Raw genomic sequence first — 21728 nt, forward strand, 5'->3', positions numbered from 1 at the left:
AACACAAGGCTACACCATTAACACAGAAACAAAATAAAATGGGATTTACAAAGCAAGATAATAGCTACGAAGTTGAACAGACACTGTCTTAATTAGATAGAGAGAAGTACACCTATTAGTTTGCCTATTAGTGAAAGATTTTTTCCATCAGAGCATCAATAGTTCTGAACGCAGCCAGGACTTAAGAATACAGACACAGACTGATTATTTTCCAATTCTTTCAGAGTATTTTTAGCTGACAAATAGTTCAAGACCAGTTAAGCTATACAGCACATTTTGACAACACACTAGCGTTGGCCACTGGAAGCGATGCGATCACAGACTCCAGAGGTTTGCAAAGATCTGTGCTGCCAGTCTGTGACTTATGCTGGGATGAAAGAAACATCTAACAGTATCTAACATCTCTCTCAAGCCCCCTGGGAAATCAGTTCAACAACAATCCAGCATTACAGAATCACTGAGACAGAGCAAGGAAGTGGGGGTTCCTATGATTATGATTTACAATATAAAAGTTGAGGAGGGAAGGAGTAAAATGATAAAAAAAAAGAAGTTCCCAGAGTTTAATCTTTCCAGATAGATCCTCTCTCCAGATAGATCCTGTGCTCCAAGATCTTCCAAGTTTGGCCATTGATGGCATCATCAAAGGCAGCTCTGCATCAAATTCCCCAAAATTTTCCTCTACCAGAGCTTCTCCCCTTTAGATTTTAAGCAATTACGGTTTAGGTTATTACCATAATTTTGAAGTTAAATAAAGACATATTGTCATTATCCTCATGTGACTACTTCCAAAAATAACATTCCTAGCAGACACAGCACAGAGAATTCACTCCAGTTTCAAGACAACTAAACATTCAAGACTATTCTGTGTATGTGGTTGAAGAGTTGAACCTTTCTGAAATAGATGCATTTTATCTTAACAATACTGTCTTTTTCCTTTCAACTGCTTAAAACTTTTTGAATAATAAGAAAATAATAATAAGAAAAGAAGAAATCTCTAAGGAGATGGGGAAAGGTAATGAAGGAAATCTCCCAGGCACACAGACATCATTCCCGGCAGCCAACCACTCATAACACTGAAGAATTACACCTGTTATGCTAAATGAGCCACTCATCTGGAAAACATGACTGATAGGTCTCTTGCACTGAATTACCCTGGGTAATTTATTCCATACCTGCATGGTTGAATAACTATGACTGATATACATTTGAGAGCCAGAGAAATAGAGCTGACTGTACTGTAATGTAAAACAAAACCAAGAATAAGACGACAGTATTTGAAACTTGCTGAGTAACTGCAGTTTAACTGTCAGTGAAACTGTTACAGTAGAGAAGAATTAAGCACTCATTCTTACTGATGAATCAGGAAGATGTTCCTCTTCTTGAGAAAAAGAGCTATTGAAAGCTCTAAAGGTTTCACTGTTCTGTTTGTGCTTTTCAATTGTTGCTTGGATGACCTGAAATAAACACGCCAGAGAAGAAAAAAATGTATCACAAAAGGAGCCTTAGAAAAAATTATAATTAAAAATACTTTAAAATTATCACAGGAGAATGTTTAGGGACACCGTTCTATTGAAAAGCCATTTCACTTGCAGAAATGAAATCTGAAATTTAAAACCTTTTAAAACAACTGCGAATGGTACCATTAATTCACCACCATGAACTCAAAAACTAAGAACACTATTAGTGTTTCTTCTAAGTCAGACTGCAGGAATACAACCCCTTACTCTTCACTTTCTTCTCTCACTGCCTTTGAGGACTGCAGCACATGGGAATCTATCTGAAGCCTCTGCTCACTACACTGAGACAATATTCAGCAGGGGACACTGAGAGGAGCACTGGATTCTCTGTAATCAGCTTTTCCATATGGGACTACTCTGCTTTCTCACACAGCTTCTTTTGTACGAAAACCCAAAAAGTCATCTTAAAAATCAGAAGGTGCTGACTGCATCCATTTCATCCATTTAGTATTGTTTTTATATTAACCTGAATCCATTCCCTCTTCTCCTCTTCTGTCCTGTTAAAACAGAAAAAAAAAAAAAATATAATAAATCAGAAAAACATCAATATTCTACTCGATATTTTCATGAAGTCCAAGCACTGACATCCTCACAGCTTTAAATGCGTAAGTATTATAGCTTGTATATATTCTATTTCATAAAAATTATTAATGGCTATTGACCTTAATTATTACCAGACAAAACAACTGCCGAAGTGTCTGAATTATTACTACAGCAGAATCTAAAAACACTTCTATAAACATCTTACATGCTGAACAAAGCCAATCAACATGACACTTTAACACACAGACTGAGTGAAGACCAACAAACTCTTGTGCATATGTAAATGAATCATCTTGTATGCTCATCAGCCATATAACATATAACTACATCATCAATTTGTACATAAATATTCACCAGCCCAAAAGACAGAACAAGCACTATACCTGGCTTGTAGTTCCAGCGATCTCTTTTTTCCTGTAATTGAAAATGTATGAGCCACGTTTTGCTTGGCAATTTCTTGGACCTGCAAAAAGAACGTATCAGCTTATTTACCTTCCCTTTCTTTCAGTCATTTTAATGACTTCAAAGTGTATTAGTTATTTGAAATGCTTAGCTGAAAGGATCACTCCAAATGCAATACAAAGGTAGAGAAAACAAAGGATTGTTTTCATAATTACTCGTCTCACTACAAAACCTCTGAACCTGTACAATTTCCCTACAGCAGAAAGGAAAAAAAAGGGGCTCCTGAGTCAGGTAGGCAATGAGGGAAAGCATTCAACTAAATCACTATTTTCTTAGTTTACTTTATTACCTGGTAATAATAACTAAAAATTAAAAAAAAAAAAGAGAACCGAAGCTGGTTCTTTAGTTGTTTCTGTATTTCTATGCAGTCCTTTCTTTTAGATACAGATGGGATCTGACACTATCTACTAGAGAAGCAAATCTAGGCATTAAAAACAGTGAAAACGAGAGACAAACCTGCAGTCCTCCAATGTCCATCTTTTCTCGAACGCTGAACTTCTGGCCTATCAGCCTGAGTTTTGGCACACAGTACAGCACCATGCTATTAAACTGCAACAAGGAAAATATTTAAGTTGAAGAGCTGCAAGTAGGACACAGTCTGCATTTTGACAAATTGAGACTCTAGTGCGCCTTACTCTATAATGTAATTAACAGGGACAGATTTAAGAAGTAGGCTGGAGTCACACATCACACCTTAAAAAGGTGGACAAATAGAAACAAGTCAGCCACCCACTTCTTCCTTTGACACTACGTGCTCACTCTGGTACCAACTCAACTGTCTTGAAAGCAAAGATGATCTGATTTGTCAGTATCAGAGAGATTGGCCAACTCATTCAGCAGTGTAGGACAGTTGAAATGCCTCCTCAGAAGAACATCACAGAAGTGCAGCCTCTGAAAGGCTTTCATGGCACAGCCCCTTTTAGGCCTGCCAAGTCATTGGCAAAGGTGTGAGCACGGAAGGAGGAAGGAAATCCTCAAGGAAAAGCATCAAGAGCAAATTGCTGCTCAGAGGAAGGAAAAACTGGGCTCAGTTAGTGAAAGCTTTTTGTGTGGCGATTAGAGAGACAGGAACATACCAATTCACAGCACAACTCTGAAAATGAAAGAGCAAAAAAAAAATAAAAACTCACCAGGAATAAATACCTATCCTGTGCTGTGCCATTCTTGGCTGAAAGTTTCTGAATGTGTCCTTCTTTAATGAGCTCATTGGCTGGGTTAACAATATCCTCTTCACCACCGAGTCGCTCATAGACTTCCAAAAGCTTGTGCATCTTTTCCTGAAATTACAGAACCTCCAGAAATTAAAATCTAAACAAAATAAAAAATAAGCTTTTATATATAAATATATAAAAATATATAAATAGGCCTAAATACACTTAAAAATATTTTCACGTCATTCTGCATCCATCTATCTTAGCCAAAAATCTTTGTTAGAGAAAGAGGTTAGCTCTTCCTTTTAAGCAAAGCAATATTTATACTTAATATTCAGTTGACTTAATGTTAAAGTGCTTCTACACAGAATTTAAACAGATAAAGGTAACTCACTTGCAGCTGCTGTATTAAGTAATGCAGCAGCTTTAACAAGTCAAAATAGCAAAGGTGCATGAGCCTCACTGCTGAGAAAAAGCACTTGGAAACATTTGGCTCTCAACCACATGCTGGACAGATACGCTCCAAACTGCACTGCAAGCAAATGGCCAGAAAGCAAGGATGGATCTACACAAATACACTCAGAAAATACCACCAAACACACCTGTAAACCACACCTCGATCTATATGCAGATTCAGCTGGATCTCAGATCTTCATACGCTTCCCTCATTCCCATTTGACACAAGATATTTCACCATAAATGCATACCACACTAATTTCTATGCTAACCAATTCATCTATCAAAACAAACCAAAAGGACAACCGAACAAATAACACCCTCTAAATAAACACAATGCAAAACGAAATGGAAGGGAGGTGGGGGTAGACTCCAAAAGGAAAGCAGCTACATCCTGGGGGCCACATCAAAGAAAACTGGGACACATAGAACTACTTTGCTGGAGGAATGACTGGGATACTAAGAGCAGGTGCAAAACCTGAGGGACGTATGTCCAGCTAGGAGAAGATATTCAGAAAAGATTGTTTCAGAAGCATGGTTTATTTCTTCCACTCCCACAACAGGAGGAAGCGGCCAACATGAATGGTAGCTTTAGGACATCATGCTACAGTCTTTGCTTTTCTTTTGGTTTGGCATGACCCCATGCAGCTGCTCACACCATCCCAGGGCTTCACAGAGGTGTGTGCACGACATGCCCCACAGCTGGGGTTGCTGAAGCAGACAGTGAGCAGAGCAGGAATGGTGCAATCACAAAGTCAAACCTGAAAGTCTTACTTGGATAATTTTCATTTGAGTCCTTGCTCAGGTAAAATCTATTAGTTACAGAATAAATCAATGAAATGAGACTTCAAGTTCTCATCAGCAAGGGGTACAACATTATTGCAGCAGCAGTATTTCCTTTCTTGCATATTACCAGAAAAGCATCCCACATGGAAAGCAAAAGCCTGGTAGTTTCATGTACCTGCTGCCAGTGCAGGTGCTGTAGAAATGACCCAGCAACACAGTCATTACTTAAGGAGTTGCTCAAGACCCAAACCCAGAAAAGTTTCCATTGAAATTTATCTTGAACAAGAGAACATGCAAGACTCAAATAGAAGCAGACAGTTTCGAAATAGGTTTTCTCTGAGACATAGTGAAAACAGACACCAGTTGGTTACTTCCCATAGCAGCCCCAGGAAGGGCAGACTTATGGCATCCCGACAGACCCAAAGGGCACCCAGCAGAGCCACGTGCTGTCGCCCAGCCCTGATACCAAGAACAACTCAAACCACCTGGTTTCTAAAACAGAATTCATTAAAAGGCTGAAAGGGAAAATATTGGGGGGGTGGGGGGGAAAGAAGAAGTAATATATATAAGCAAACCAAAAAGAGGACAAAACAAAAACAAGAAAAGATCTTACTTTTAATTTTGTTCTTTCCCATGAGATTTCTTGATAAAGACAATGTTTTGAAGGGACAGAATGAATAAAGTAAGGATGTGATATGGAAGAGGATATAAACCTATGAACGATCACTGAGTGTTAAGCCTGATAAGGAGTATTTCAGATCTATAAGATATAGAAGCTCCTGAGGCACTTAAATATAAAAAAAAAAAAGAGGTAATATCTGCAACTATCGAGTCATTTACTTTGTTGGTAGCACTGTAGCAGCTCTGCATGTAAAACATACATGAACATTCAGTAGAAAAGGCCTCAATAAAATAAGAAAAAGTGCAGTTTGTGCTGCAAAATTTGGCTCTAACAATATCCATTTCCTTAAGCTGTCCAACTTGAAGTACAGTTTACCAAGGCTGTTACTGACATATTCTAATCTCTTCTCCGTGTACTTAAAACAAACCAAAATTCAACCAAAATAACCTCCATGCTGGAAAGGACTTGCAAAATCTAAACCAGCATGAAAATCAGCAAGGAGACCTTATGAATAGACTGATTTGAGATACTTTCAACATTTCCAACAAAAAGCAAGTAACAATTTTATGAAGACCTCCTTCTTCAATGCACTGTCCCCGTAGCAATTGGGAAAGTAAAATCTGGGCTGAAAAATATATATATATATGATGGGGAATGCCAATGATCATAAAACCATGACACACAGTAACCGTAATAGGACAATCTATGTTAAAGAGAACTCAGATATCCAACTGACGTTTAAGGCCCCATCACACCATATTTGCAAATCCTCTCCAGTCTTGCTTTACGGAGACTCTGGCAATGAAGAATGATCAGTTCAAGCTAACATTTCCATCAAATTACAATTCTATTAGACAGTTTCTACTCACCATCTTTCTGATGGCAGCATTCGAATGGTTTGCTGCTGTAGATATGAGCTCCAGTGATTCTGTAATAAAGAAAAGCACATTATTACCAGATGTAATCAGTAGAAGGTATGGCACAGTTGTTTTCTTCTTCTCCCTGATCAGCACTTTTCCTGCAGAACTGCTGCTGCAAAAGCAAGTACTGATTACATTTTGTCCTCCCTAAACTAAAGGGAAGGCTTATAAGCAGTTACATACATACATAATCGCTTTTGCATATTCAACTGATCCATGGGTATCTATCTAACCATTTGCTACTTCCTCCTGCATGTGTCTTTGGGCATACATCTGATTAAATAAAACTCCCAGATGTTCTACCATTACCAGCTTCAATACTTTGTTACTGTTCACTTGCTAAACCTGTATTTATTGCCTGAGCTGATGTATCAGCTCCCTTCTTCTCTAGAAGAATTCCCAAATCCCTTTGTATTAATTTGGACAATAATTTGATGAACTCAACTCCCCACTGCTACCACAGCCCTACCAAGAAGTATCTGAACATGTGAAGAAAAGAACACTCCCCAAGATTCTATTGCGTTCATTAGACAGAGAGGAGTTTACACGTACTTTCAGCATCTTTCCTATCTGGAGATTCTTCTGGAAGTTTCTTTAGATAGTCCTTCAGGAGAAGCTCATAACGAGGAATCCTTTGCACAGGTTCAAGCATGTGATGCTGTAGCGTCAGATTTCCACACACCTCCTGTTTCTGTAATGGAGAGAAAACAACTGCAGAAGGCTTTGGTTTTGGTCATCTTTGGTGGAAAACAGCAATGAAAAAATGACCTGTATAGTTAGAGGAGCACAAGGAAATTTTCCAAGCTATGAGAGCTGACAGGTCTTTGTCTCAGATCTCTGACATTTTCTGCAGACATACAACATTTTACATTCTGGGTGTTTCTTTGCACACTCAGAAAAGCCCTTCTCACACATGGTATTCCCTCTCCCTGCTGCCCTCAAGGATCAAATAAAATCAGCACCTCCGCAGAGACACACAGGTTGCTAGAACTTACTGTATGAGCAGCAGATACACCGCTCATACACCATCTCGGAAGTTACCCCAAATTCTCTCATTTCACTTGGCCAAGGAAGGGGTTACCTTTGGGACTGATTACACTAAATATTACCCAATAAGGCGCTGAACTGCTCTGCTTGAAACAGCACTGAGTGCTGCAATGTACTTATTCTCAATGAATCCCTACAAAGTGATATTTTTATTAAGAAGGAGTGGGAGGAGAAACCACAGTCTTCTCCAGACCATAATCTGTAAGTCAGCTCACTAATGCCATGTCTTGGTCTGTTTCAGTGTAAGCAGCCCCTCCACATTAACTCAGTGTTGTTCTCTCAGGGAAAGGCGCTTGTTTCATGTATGTGTAAGTTTCCACATAAATATCACAGTCCAAAACACAATGCTGACTTGCCTCATTCTTGAAGCAAAGGCTGGAGATAAAGAAGTGACTGGTAGAAAAACATCAACTATCCTTCCAGAAATTTCAAGACATAAATTTCTTTTAAAAAAAAAAAAAAAAAAAAAAAAAAAAAGTAGCATAGTGAACAGTATTTCTGTTTATAGGAGATTAAGTGAATTTATTATCTCTTTCAGTTTTACACCACATTTCCCAGAAAATACAACTGGGATGGAAAGAATCTGAGATTCCAGGAAGCACAGAGACACAGATTTGCACAACTGCTTTAGTCCTTGGTTTATAATATTCCCCAATCCACTTACTAATATAGCCTCCATTGTCTTTTTATTCCTGCAACATGATGTACCCTAACACTGAACAATAGGGAAGAAGAGGAAGAAGTCAATTCCAGGCTCTCATGACAGTTGGAATAAACGTGCCAAATGAATCCTCTACAAAAAGCCAGCAATCACAAAGTAACTGCTCCAAACAGGAGACCTTTCACGTTATGCGATCTCTGAAACTTTACAGAGCTTATGTTACAATTCAAACGACTTTACTAGAGGGAAGAGAAACATTTGTTCTGCGTTTAATGAGCTCACATAAGAATCTGAAACACGCAAATATAGATTGAAAAAGCACTTTCGCGATGGCTTAACTAGAAAACTGACAAAAGAAGAGTCCTAATAAACTAAGCAGCTATCGGGTTTTCACCCCAGTAGGTGGATACAGAACATACAGAATGTTTATCTTTAAGGACAGATGAAGTCAGCTTGACAAGTCGCAGCCATTCACTTATAACTCCTATGTGATTTTTTGTTTTCTATTTGCTCTCATTTAGCGTAATTAATAACTGTGAATGCCTGTGTAAGTACTCCATTAACAGCTGGGGCAGACACTGCAATCCTGCAGGACCACAGCAGGCTCCTACTGGTATTCTGAAAAGTAAAGCTGAAGGTCACAAGAGGAGTCACGTTAATTTAATGCTGGATCCCGTGCCAGCCATCAGAGCTCTACGAACCCCACAGCACTTGTTCCATGCCATGGAGAAATGGAAAAGCCTATGGCAGCTCCACTGAAATACAAATGCAACTGCAAAATCAAAAAATGCACATGATCTTGGGCAGCTGCTGATGTGTTCTGCATATTGACAGCTAACAGGCATTATTTGTGTTGATGGCATGCAGTGCAGATACAGAATTTCAGGGAGGGCAGCTCTCTGTTGTAGAGAGAACAGTTACTAACTGAATTATTCCTCAGAAAGGCATGACAGGAGCTTGACACTAAACCAAAGACAACAAAATGCCCATGTGCACTGAAAGCACGACTTCTTATAGTGCTTGCTCTAGAAGAGGCTCGATTCCCTCCAGAGCCCAGCTGTGCCTCTGCTTCCCCTTTCCACAAGGCCAGGTCAGGCTGGGAGTGCTGGGAGCCCAGCTGGAGTCCTTGAGGGCAGCAGGCATGTGAGGAGGGCCACAGAGCCCCTTACAGGGAAGCCAGAGCCCTGGGGGCCCAGCGCTGCCTGGGCTCAAATTCCAGCCAACAGATGCACTTAGCTGCACAGAGCCTCAGCAAGAACAGGCTGGATTTAGACAGAAAAAGGTTAAGAAAAGGCCACATACAGTGAGAGTCTGGTAGAAGAAATTTCCCAGTTCCTGCTGCCTTTCCTTCTGCTCTTCCAAGAGGGAGCTTCTGTCTGAGCCGGCCGGCAGCCCTCACCCTCTACACAGGGCCTCTCCTCTCCCAGCTTGCTGGGATTACTTGATTCCTGACAGCTGGCCAGCCGACAAGCTCCCATTTAGGGTAGCAGCTGTGCTCCCTGCTCAACTTAACCCTGTCCCTGCCAGGCCTCACCTCCCCTGAAGGATGGTCCACACTCTCCTAGAACCTGCAGAGGGATGCTTGCAGGCCTGCTCCAGTGTGCTGTGTCCTCCTGCAGCTGGACCAGTGTCTCAGACAGGTCCTACAGACACACCAGCATAAGCAGAGCTCTTACTCCTTCCCACACAGCTTTCTTTGTAAGTATGAACACGTGAAAATCCATGCCAAGGCAGAGCTGTGGCCCTCCAGCACCATGCACAACTTCATGAGCCTCAGAAACGGCAGATCAACGAGGGTGTCAGAAACCCCAACAGCTTCCTCCAAGCAGTGCTGCCAGTGATGAGCCAAAGTCAAACACACCAGCCTCAGAAGGAAACAAACAGGGAATCCCTGAGGAAGTCCAACATAGTCAGAACTGCCAGGCAAATGGCGAAGTTTAATTCTTTAACTTCCACTTCTCCTCTTAAAAACATGAATGGGAGAAAAAGCCGACTACGTGAAAAAACTGTGCAGCACATCAAAAACAGAATAAAAGTCTGCCACTAAATCTGTATTTCTTTTTAATTATAAAATGGTACCACCTTGCAGCAAAACACTGCCATGCACTGGAAATAAAAAAAATGAGGATCTCAAAAAAGCCACACCAAGCTAGTTAACAACATACCTGTATGTTCTGAACAACATCTTTGAAAGGAGATGACCTCTGCATGCACGTGTTCACCATGTCCATTGCGTTATCAAAATTCTTTACGTACTCTCCATACATCTTAAGAAAAGGAGCCAGTTTCTGCAGGATGTCTCCTAACCGTGGGTTCACACTCCTATTGGAAAGAGAATGCTAAGTATAGAAGTCTGTGAAAATCAATTCTATTATTCTGTAATAACAGACTTCTACTGTTGTCTCCCACCCACCCAAGGAACCTAAGGAAGACATCTGGGCTGTCATCTCCCAGACCAGCACCACACCAGGCTCCCCAGGGTGGCCCTTGGTTGTGTTTGGTCCCTAGGTACTATCAAGCAGGAAGTTCAGATAAGCATGGAGACCTGCAAAGTCTCCATTAGTGTCAACAGCTCTGCCCAAGTTCACAGTCCCAGGCAAAGAAATCCATTTTTTACTCTCTGCAGATCTGCTTTTTTAGTTAAACTGCACATAGGAGAAAACAATTGCTGTGATTTGCTGGACTCATACTGCAAAGATACTGTAGTATCCTTGGGGAGCTGTGGCAGCACAGCCATCCTGCACCACCGTTCCCCACTCAGCAGCACAAGCCTGCACCACTAAAGAGCCACATAGAGCTGAAGCTGTCACTGATGAGGAGATTTCCAAAGGGCCTCTATGGGAGCTAGATGTGTAAATGACAATGAGAGCTGCATATACAACTTTCTCATGTTCCAGTCCCCTTGACAGAACCAGTTTAAGATTCCCTTCCATTTTTTCTCCAGCTTTCCTCTCTCACTGAACTCCTGACTCTTAGTCTGTTTACAGTAGTGCCCTTTAGCCATGGAATGAGTTCATGCCCTGCCCTGACTTCCAGTCTCTCCAGTTTTCCTTTCCTTTATTACAGCTATCCCTGTAGACACAGGTCGAGTGCAAAGGTGCTGACGTGTTTTTATTCCTTCTGGATATTGGTGACCTATGTGAAGAAGAATGGACTCTAGCAAGAGAAACATGAGCTCCAATCTTGACTCCATCATTTAGGATAGCTGGAAAGGTCAACTTTGTTGACTTCAATATGAAATAAGGCGCAGCATCAGCATTATTAGCACTTTCCACTGCAGGACATTCTGCAGCCAGCACATCATCCCAAGTCAAGGGTCCTACATCTACCTTACAATTAAATGGAGTGATAGGCAGAAAGGTTAAAACTTACTACAGCTGTCAAATTTTAATTGATATATGACCATTATTACTTATATTTAAAAAAAGAACTACTTTCTTAAAGAAAGTATATGTACAGCTTAACAAATAATATTTATATTTCACAGAAGGCCAGAACTTGTCCAATGCTGTGGTACTAAAATACAATAGAAGCAGCTGTGTAACAGATGTAAACTCGTTCATGGGCACAAAGCTGCCTATCTTATCTTTCTAGATTTTCCTTTGTTTGGCTGATAAAATGCTAATTGCGTAACAGTGAATTTTATATAATCACTACATTAAAATATCAAATGGATGTGTCTCATGAAGTCTCCAACATGGAATGCATAGTCTAGACTGTGACATGATGATGCGTTTTCCTTCTTTGGGAAATAACCATGTTTTTCAATACTTCACATTGGGGACAAGATACTTCATCCATGGAGCCAAAATAAGGACTCTGCTTCTTTCCTAGTACTACAGTTTCACAGTACTGCAAAACAAGGAGAGTGGAAATACAAGAGAAATAGCTCCAATAGCTCTGGTCTGGAACGAAAATTGTCACCAAGCACTCTAGAAATGTTGAGCACTCAGCTCTACTCCTGTATTCAGGAACAAGACAGGTAAAAGAGGTTTAAGAGACTCCATGCTAACGTGTTAAATAACAAGTGAACTTCTACACTAAACAATTAAAAATGCTGGAATAAAAGCAGATGGGTCACTAAAAGTTGCATGAAAATATAATTTGAAAGTAATTATACTGACAGTTACCCACCATTCTTGAGTAATTCTTGTTTTGAGCTCAGGAAGAAGAAATTGTCCGTGGAAACAATAGATAGAAGAAATATTTGAAAAGATGCCCGTTATCACTTCAGATGAAATACCTGCTTCTGACAACTTAGTGCAAAACACCTGTGTGAGACAAAGACAGTACCAACACAGAGTTTAAAACGTCCTGAACACAGTGGCATCAGGTTGCAGTATTACAAAGCTGACTGCCTCAGAACAGAGCCACAATATCTGACTTCTGGCACTCAGCCCCTGGGGTTCGCTAACCTGAGCATTTTCAGGAGTTTCACAAAACATCAGCCCGTTGTCAAACAGGGTCAGATTTATGCATAAGGGCTTTCTTCTCTGTTAGAAATGTCTGGGGCATTGATTTGATATAAGCCAAAAAGACTGAAACTACTGAGAAGATGAGACATCTTGTTTTTGGGAGTGGAAGCTGCAAAGAACAATTGGTCCCTGAAGAGCACTTAACTGGTATTTACACGAAGCAAAACCAGCCCTTTGATTATTTTGTTTCTCTGTAGGAAAATCACAGTGTACTGAACAAAAGTGAAAAACACTCCCTGGATTTCTAGGGTCTTGAAACAGCCTGTGCTCATCCAAAGCAAACACTGGAAAGCTTTCCACAGGAACGACGGTTTTCAAGGAACAACTGGATGCTGTGTTGAGGGACATGGTTTAGTGGGAGCTATTGGTAATAGGTGAATGGTTGGACTGGATGATATTTTAAGTCTTTTCCAGCCTCAGAGATTCTATGATTCTAACACATGAACCATAACACAAGCAAAGCCCCTCTCCCACCAACAAGCTGTATCTTCACTACTGGGCTGTAGCTTAGAGGCTGAATGGAAGACATCACTGCAGCTCACAGAAAACAAAACGTAGCTTATTCAAAATTGAATTACCTGATCCAACAGATGGAGTCTTTTAACATACGCTTCTTCTGTATGGAGCAGTTCGTTTGCAATGTTGAACAGCTTTTGGGGCTCTGTACACTGGAAAAAAAATAAAAGGAGTCACAAATAACAGAATCCATCTGCAAAACTAACTTTCACCAATCGTTCTCCCTCCCATTTTCTCCATGGGCCAAATTCCCTGCCAATACAGAAGCCCAAAGTGAATGAGCTTAAAACAGTCCAGAATCTGCTCCACACTTCTCACCTAAGGATCCGTTTGTTCTAGAGACACTTTTTAAGCTATTTTCTGACACCAGCTTTAGCTTTCTGACAAACTCCTTTGAAGTCCTTTGATTCCTTTGAAGGTCAAGACTTCATGTCTACATGTAATCAAATCAAAACTGTGTTCCAGACTTGAGGGCTGGTTGGTAGAAACAGGAGTACAACAGTGGAAAGGGGCAGCAAGGATGGTAAAGGGTCAGGAAATTTTAATGGGCCGGAGTTGGGAAAAAGACAACTGTGATGAAGATGTATAAATGGTTAATGGAACAGACAGCAACAGCTTGGTGCAACTATTCACTATTCCTTGAGCTGGAAAACTGAGTGCATCAAATCAAACTGCTGTGGTGCTGCTTCAAGACTGAGGGCTGTTTCCCTGAGCACCACAACCCTGCGTGCACAGCCCTGGAGCACACAACACAGCAGGCAGCAAAGGTTCCCACAGGCTCACAAAAGGACCGGACAAATCCGCAGAGAATGAGTCCAGCTGAAGTCAATTAAAAACAAAGCCTGCTTCTGCTCCAGGAAGCACCTGGGCCCCTCAGCAGCACCAGTGATTTCTGTCCCCAGCACCTATCTTTGTCTGCTTGCCAGTCCCTCACTAGACACACAGCATGGTTAGAAAGTGTCACTGAAACACTCTCTTTAAGCTTCTTCAGTGCCATCTTGTTTTGATTATATACAAAGTCAAAAAGAAACAAATTTAAATTAAAAAATACATTCAAGCAAACCGCTGTGCAACCAAAAGTCCTCAAAGCCTTTTCAAAGCTAGCCATGAATCCAAGCAAACCAGGCCCACAGCTACCCTACGTGACACAAGGTACCACTCAGCCCAAGTACCTGCAGCTCTGTGATAGAAGCAGCAACCAAGGGACAGTGAGGACTTCTGCTGTATTGGAAATGCTGGATTGAGTGAATACTCATATGATATATGTTAATATTCTGGGAGAAAAAAGACCACAGCACAATGCTTTGAAGCTGTTCTGGAGAAACACAACTTATTATAGATTATAATGAAAGACATTGCTGGCCATTAAGATTCCAATAACAGGGATCTCTTGCTGAGAAAGAATTTATTTGCCAGCTTTGCTGAAGTGCCTGAATGAAAGGGGCTGATGTCATCCGGCTGGCACGCCAGCACCCAGAACATCCTCTGATTTGTTTGAGTTCTGAATTTGAAAAATAATTATTTTCAACCAAGTACATTTGCTCACAAAAGTAAATCTTTACATAGCACAGGCACTTTCTAACCTCCTGACCTTCACCATCTGCAACTCAGTTTATACTTACAAAAATCTTGCTGACATCTGCTCAGAGACCAAACCACGGCTGAGCACAATATCAGCCTGAGCTGAGCATTATGTTTTAAGGCAAGATCATCTTCAGCTGTTCCTTCTGCTAGTGGCAGACAGGCATGGTTTTCAGACTGATCTGCAACTTATTCACCTTTCAATTGACATACTTAAAATAGTTGATGCAGTGAATTATAAGGACAGCACAGCTCCAACCCTCCTGCACTGTGTGCTCATGGAAGGACAGATTCAATACAGCCAGAGCCATAATGCAGAGGATGTGGACAAGGTATTTCATGGTCTGTGTTTCTAAAGGAAGAAGTGTACAAACTGAAATGCATTTATATTCCTTATTTAACAGCTTTATGTAAGTCTCTGTTCACATTTACTAACACAACTTACAGGCTGACAGGAAACGAAGAGCCCTGCTTGACTGAAGTAAGGAGGCTTCAGCCTAATGACTCAGGCAACAAAGATGGTCGGGGGAAGAGTCCTCAGGTAACAAAGAAATCAGTAGAGACACAGCATGCCCAGCCTGAGGAGACCCCTAACATCACTAATGCTGAGGTGAACCAGTAGCAAGGAGAATCATAGAATGGCCTGGGTTGAAAAGGACCGCAATGATCACCTGGTTTCAACCCCCCTGCTATGTGCAGGTCACCAACCTGCCGAAAAAAAATGTGCCATTTACAAGGCACGTAAATGACATGGCAAATAAAATACTCAGTTTTCCAATTAAAATGCATTCTAAGCTGTTTTATTCTTTTTAAACGTGTTTCACTCCTCCTTTGCCCTCCATGACCACTTGGCAGGACCACAGTCCCACACAACAGCCTAAAAACTACTGTAGGACTTTTTCAGAGCAGCTGAGCTGGCGGAATGACAAGGAAGATGAGAAAAGGGAAGTGTCGGTGCTTATTTGTGACACAGGAAGCTCCCTGCAGTGCTTGGAGCAGCAGTTGCGTGATGCTCTTTCACTTCTGTGTTGAAAGTCCAACAATTCGTTTTCAGCTGTAAGTGTCCATAAAACATTTTAAAATAAAGGAAATGCACAACCAGCACCAGGTTCTCATAAAGGGCAGATTCCCACCTGCAACTGGAGTACATCAGCACCTGCAAACATGTCTAACGTGCCAATCACAAAGTGGGTAAAAGCAGATGGTGTGTTGTGCAACATCAGCGCTTCCTGCAGAGCCTGCCCAGCTGTCCACCAGGTGCCAGGCAGGGAGCAGGATCTGGAGGCAATGGTTGCCCTCCTGCAGGTTGTAACTGGCTGGGGCAGGGCTCGGGCCAACCTGCTGCCCTCCATCCCCTGCAGAAGGTCCCAAAAAGATCATACACAAATTCCTCAGTGAAAAATGTTGAAAGCAGCATGGATAATTTGTCCGATTTGTAGGGCTTCTTTGTAGCGCTGAGATCTCACTTTATTCAGCGTATTCAATACAAGTGAAGATGAGAACATATCTGATTTTTCTTAATGAGCACTCTATGACTGACTCTGCTGTTTTGCTTAGCGGGTAACTTGTGTGGATTCTAGGCTTGGAAAGTATCACTGCATCAGGAAACAAGACAGAAAGTCCCCAAACAAAGCTCCCCCACTAACCTGCTGTAAGCCAACTGGAGGACCAAATCAGGAGGCCTCCATAGATTCTCATAAGAAAACAATTACTTGGGCCACGCTCCCCAGTGTCAAATCAGGAAGTGAAGGTAATCACTTCATATCCTCTTCAAGGCCGAGTCAAAATCTTTTTTTCCCCAAATACACGTGGAGATAATTTTACCCAGAGGTCTGACTTGTGGGACTGCAGGTCACGTTTTCCAACACAAACTGCACTGTGAAATCAGAAGCACAACTCCAGCTAGGTACAGGCAGAACAGGAACACGTCAGTGGCTGTACGAGGCCCAGGGGGGCTCTCCATTATCAGCATTATTTTACACAGCAGGTTCTCACGAAGCGGGACAGATGGAGAAAGGCATTTTTTGGTGATTATTAATGAGCGCACATTACTGCTAGTGAAAAATATCTGAGCAAAAGGATACAAGAAAGCATTGCCCATCTCAGCAGCATCACTCCACCGCTCCCAGACAGCTGGTGTTCAGAACCTCAGGTAACAGAGGCTGCAAAGCATGACAGCTCCTCGGTTCTGCTTTTGTCACTGCTTTTTTTGTACCCACCAAGGTTAACATGCCTCAGTTTTCAGAGCTCCTGACATTTCTGAAACGTTATCAAAACTAATAAGCTCCCCCTGTTCATTCTCATTCTGATAAAAGATTGCTGGAAATCCCAGCAAGTCCCTCCTGTGATTTAAAACGTATCTCAATAATTGTGTGCTAACAGTGAGATCTGTGAGCTTGCGCTGCAGACTCCCAAAGGAAGCCACATCACGCTGCAGAGCTGAACCTAGACTAAATAAAACAATGCAAGTCATCTATCAGGCTGCATGACTTCACCAGCCATGGGATGTGTGAAAGCTCGGGTGGTAGACGGAGAGAGCTCCGAAGTAGAAATCTAGAGAGGAAAAAAGCAAATACGATTCATTTTCTACTGATGTTTATTCATGAACTTTGCTTAACGCAATATCCCAGGAATTACTGAGCCATCGTTAAATCATTCTGCAGCTGTACTTCCCATGCATCCTCCTCCAACTACAACAAAGCTCTCTGGAAAACGTGACTGTTTAATGAGAGCGTTGGTTACCTCCGCTGTGCAGCTGCAGCCCAGTACCGGCAGTAGGAAGGGGGAGGCAGGAACAAAGCCTGGACACACAGCCTCCCCTGGGGGGAGGAAGGGGTCTCTCCTACTCACACACCAACATGGGTGCTCACTGAGCTCTTCCACCCAGCAGGCCTGGCATGTTGCTTTCTGGAGAACTGCTTATTTTGTCAAGGGTGATGTGAACTCAGAGCAACCACATAAAGGCAGTTTCAGATCAAATCATGCTTGTCAAAAGCCATGGCTCTGTACCCTTACACACTTGCTCTGCAGTGTCCAGATTTGCAACAGAACCAAAGGGCAGAATGGGAGCGTGCTGTGGAGATCTAACACACAAGTTGGCTTCACCTGACCTTGAAATGATGCACACTGCGTCCCCAGAAGAGGGCACAATCCTTACACTGAAGGAGAGGCAGCACGTCTTTAAGCCTTTCCCCACACGTGGCCACAAAACTGAGCTTACTACTTGTGGTCAGAGTCAAAACTGCCTTCTAAAAACTGAAATCAAGCCAAAATGCAAGGACAGACCTGAAGTACATCACTTCAATGTCACACCTGTCTTCCCATACTCATTTAGATGAGAAGACCCAGTGAGAAGAAAAGGAACACAAGAAAACAAAGCACTTCCTTCTCTAGAGATCCTGCTCTTTTATAAATTCATTAAGCACCCTACTGACAAATATGACCACATAACTCAGTGTTTAACTGCATTATTTCACACTGTATGGATATTTAGCCTAATGAACGCTATTTAAAAACAGCCATCAAAACTCTGATGTCTTAGACCAGTAATTATCTGTAGTATTTGTCACTAAAGCTCTTCTTAGTGATACTGTAAAGTCTTCCACTTGGGCTTGCCACAGCTGCTTTGGTACTGCCTGCCTAACTGAAACAGGAAATCTAATACCCAGATTAAAGACCTTTTCTTGCTGGTATGCTGCAACTAATAATCTTTTAAATAATATTTTAGTTGCACAAATACCTATATACATATATTACAAAGATAAAATAATTAAAGTATTTCATAGCATATGTGTTTATGTATGAACATACACATAAGGGAAAGTGAACAGCAGCAGACCAGATGCCATGCACTATGATGGGGATGCTTGTGAAGTGAGATGTAAATGAGCTTACACTAGCAGAACACTGAAGAGATACCAGATGTTAATGGACACAAGTTTTAGCAGATGCTAATAAGAATCTTTCCCAGTAATACCTTTCTGGAGGATCCCCCACACTGATTTCTTGCATACAATACACATTTCCTTTGGCAGTGCAGACCTGCAGGCCTGCTGGATCCCGTCTCATGTTGCCATGGATTTAACGCTGCACAGGACACAGGCTGCCTGCCCTGCAGCCTTCCTGCCCAGCTGACAGGCTGCCATCCCCACCAGCTACCAGGTGAGACTGCAGACCTGTGGGCAGGCAAATAAGATCACATCCTCTCTATATACAGCAAGCAGCCAGGTTTGCCAGACAGACCCAGCTCACATGGCCCTCACTACTCCCTAGTCTGCAGGATGCTTTATGGCCGTTCCAGTCCACAAGTGTTAACAAATGGCAGCAGGGATAAGCGATGAGAACCATGCTCAGGCTCCCTCCTGGATGGAGTCAAAGAGATCCTGGAGGTCCTGACACCTGAGCCGAGGCTTTGCTGATCTGGAACCTCTAGGATAAAACACCACTAGCTGAACAAATGGAAGTCTGCACAATTAGGATGGAAAGCATCAGTTCATTTACAAGGATACAAACAACTTTCACTTTGACAGGGACTATTGACCAGAACAAACTCTCAAGTTTTGCTTTCAGGTCAGCTATTACTGGTATTGGATGGGTAACACCTGTCCCAGGCAATAATGCTGGTGTTTGAGCCATCTGAAAGGAAGGTGGCTCTCATCACACAAGCCTGAGCTTGTAATAAAAAGAAAGGAATGCAGCATAAAGCAGTGCATTCACTAGATAAATTCCGGGACTTTTTCATACTTTCCTGGAGGTGTGTTTGTCTCATCACACTGTCTACTTGGAAAAGAAGGGGACACCACAGAGAATTAATTGTACTCTGAAGTTATAGCTGTCAGCACTGAATGACAGAACTTCAAGCACACCATATACTTGCATACAATTTCACCACTGTGTCACACTCTCTGACTGATCTGACCTAGGAGCTACTGAATGAGTTTAAACTGCCACCTCTCCCAAAAGGACAAGCTCTTGATGTACATAACTCAGGATTTATTCTGTGACCTCGGCAGAACCACTCAATTTGCATGGATTGAGATGTGAGCACTACAATTCACTGGCTGCAGTTCACTAGTCCTGGCTGTTAGTGCTCATGGTATAGTTCTAAACACAAACCCTCTATGTCAACCGTACTCTGATGATGCCCAAGTGAAAAACACTCCAAACACAACCAAAGAAAAAAAGAGGGGGGAAAAAAAAAAAAATCAAGCAGGGGAATATTTTGCAGACATTTTGCAAAAATCCTAAACATACAAAAGTGATGCAAGGGATCTCTGGGGAGAGTCAGAAACAGGCCTCAGGTAAAGTAACGTTAAACCACCTTACCTTGTTTACATCCATATACTCTAACTTTGGCACTTCTGCTGTTTCTTGTTCCTCACTACTTCCTTCATCAATGTCACTGTCTTCATCCTGTGTGGAGTCTCTCTTCTGCTCTGCAGAGGAAGATTTGGTGCCCTTTCTGTCAGGTTCCATCTCCCCTGGGTTCCCAGACACACCGGGCTTCTTCTGCTCCACACCTTCTTCGTTGGGGAAAGTTTCCCCTGCCACACTACAAGAAGGGCTGTCAATGCCACTGTCTCTGTTGGGAATTTTACCATTACCGTTCAGTTCTGCAGTTGAGTCTTTATTGCCAAGCTCTCTAGAGGGTTCTTTGCTCACATTCACAGCAGTACAGTCTTCATGGCTTTTGGTATCGCCTATGCTTAGCTCTTTAATTTTCATTATGTCTGTAGATAGATCCGCACCGCACGGTACGTCTGGCTCATTTTCATCTGGTTCACTTTTTTCATTTGCTGAACAGCCGCTGGAAGCAACCATGTCACAGTCACACGAGCTCGACTGCTTGGATGAGTCCAGGCCTGGTTCCATCTTAAGAGCTAAATTTAGCTGGTTCCTTTGAAGAATATGTACAGGTTGCCTGCAGGTGAAGAGAAAGCACCCCAGTCACTCACATCAACAATGAGAGGTTACAAAAGTGCCTCAAAAGAGACTGGGCCTGATTATCATTCGTTTCAAGCTGCATTTCTTACAGCTCCCTAATACCAGGAGGCATGTGTTCAAATACTGCTGTAACACCCAACGTTCAGGTAAAAAACACACCACTTCTAACCGTAAGTTTAACTGAAAAGGTACCATTAGAATCCCAAACTTCTAATAAGTCCCACCTTGCAAATACAGTTTGGTTTGAACATTTTGGGCAAGAGGAATCATCACACACTAAAAGGCACAGTACAGTGTCTCTGTCTCCGTTCCCTCTTTATGAAAACAATCATTTAGGTCCATCAGCCAAGTCCTGTCTTTTGAAGAGGATTTTCGTGTGTTTATGAAATAAACAGTTTCTAAGGAAGCTTTTATACACTATGCCATTTCAAAGTACACTGATGCTGAACTATACCCTGCCTCCAAGAAGCAATGCAACAGTAAGCCTGATGCTTACCGAGTCTTAAGCAGAGAACTCAATTATCTTGTGTCACAGTAATCAATTTCCTATAATGCCAAAACAAATGAACTTACTAAATGCAGACTCCGAGCTAATCACTTGTGGGAGAACACTCCAATTCAAACACTCCAAGTTACAAAGTAATACCCACTGAAATACAGTTTCAAAGGTACAACGACATATTTACCGAATGCTTTCAAATTTCTCAATGAGGGTGTTGACTCCCGCGGATATTGGTATTTCTTCCTCTCCAGGCACTAAGCTCCTTGATGACTTGGGATCAGCTGGTAAAGGCCGAGAAGGTGCAGGAGGAATTCTTTCTTGCCCAGGTTTGAGGTGGACAGGCTTAGGAGGTACTAATAAAACAGGAGGAAGAAACAGGAGGATAAATCATCTTCTTCTTTATCTTAAAGTGGAAAAAAAAATGCAGGCGCACAACGCAGAACAAGGAATATCCATTCTTTCAACCTTTATAAATTCCACTTGGTGTAGTCCCAAACCGTCCCTTATGCAAAAGCAAACAGTTGTACACTAAAGAAAAAAGATGGT

At 41.9% G+C, this 21728-nt stretch overlaps 1 protein-coding gene across 5 annotated transcripts in view; it reads right to left on the minus strand.

The window, feature by feature from the left end:
• FGD3 (FYVE, RhoGEF and PH domain containing 3) overlaps positions 1–21728 on the minus strand; it is a 90022-nt gene that overhangs the window by 13034 nt on the left and 55260 nt on the right. For 4 of the 5 annotated variants that reach the window (XM_032447337.1, XM_015874822.2, XM_015874823.2 and 1 more), the window contains exons 3-14: positions 21367–21535; positions 20063–20657; positions 13219–13308; positions 12300–12436; positions 10331–10487; positions 7010–7148; positions 6407–6465; positions 3653–3799; positions 2979–3071; positions 2444–2523; positions 1984–2014; positions 1353–1454 (exon numbers count right to left, since the gene is read on the minus strand). In XM_032447337.1, the coding sequence (XP_032303228.1) occupies positions 1353–1454; positions 1984–2014; positions 2444–2523; positions 2979–3071; positions 3653–3799; positions 6407–6465; positions 7010–7148; positions 10331–10487; positions 12300–12436; positions 13219–13308; positions 20063–20657; positions 21367–21535 (1799 nt within the window). Of the gene's footprint in view, positions 1–1352; positions 1460–1983; positions 2015–2443; positions 2524–2978; positions 3072–3652; positions 3800–6406; positions 6466–7009; positions 7149–10330; positions 10488–12299; positions 12437–13218; positions 13309–20062; positions 20658–21366; positions 21536–21728 lie in introns of all 5 variants that reach the window. The other variant, XM_032447338.1, reaches the window with a different exon arrangement.

This window comes from Coturnix japonica, chromosome 12 (genome assembly GCF_001577835.2).
Source record: "Coturnix japonica isolate 7356 chromosome 12, Coturnix japonica 2.1, whole genome shotgun sequence".
In the NCBI taxonomy this organism is placed as follows: domain Eukaryota; kingdom Metazoa; phylum Chordata; class Aves; order Galliformes; family Phasianidae; genus Coturnix; species Coturnix japonica.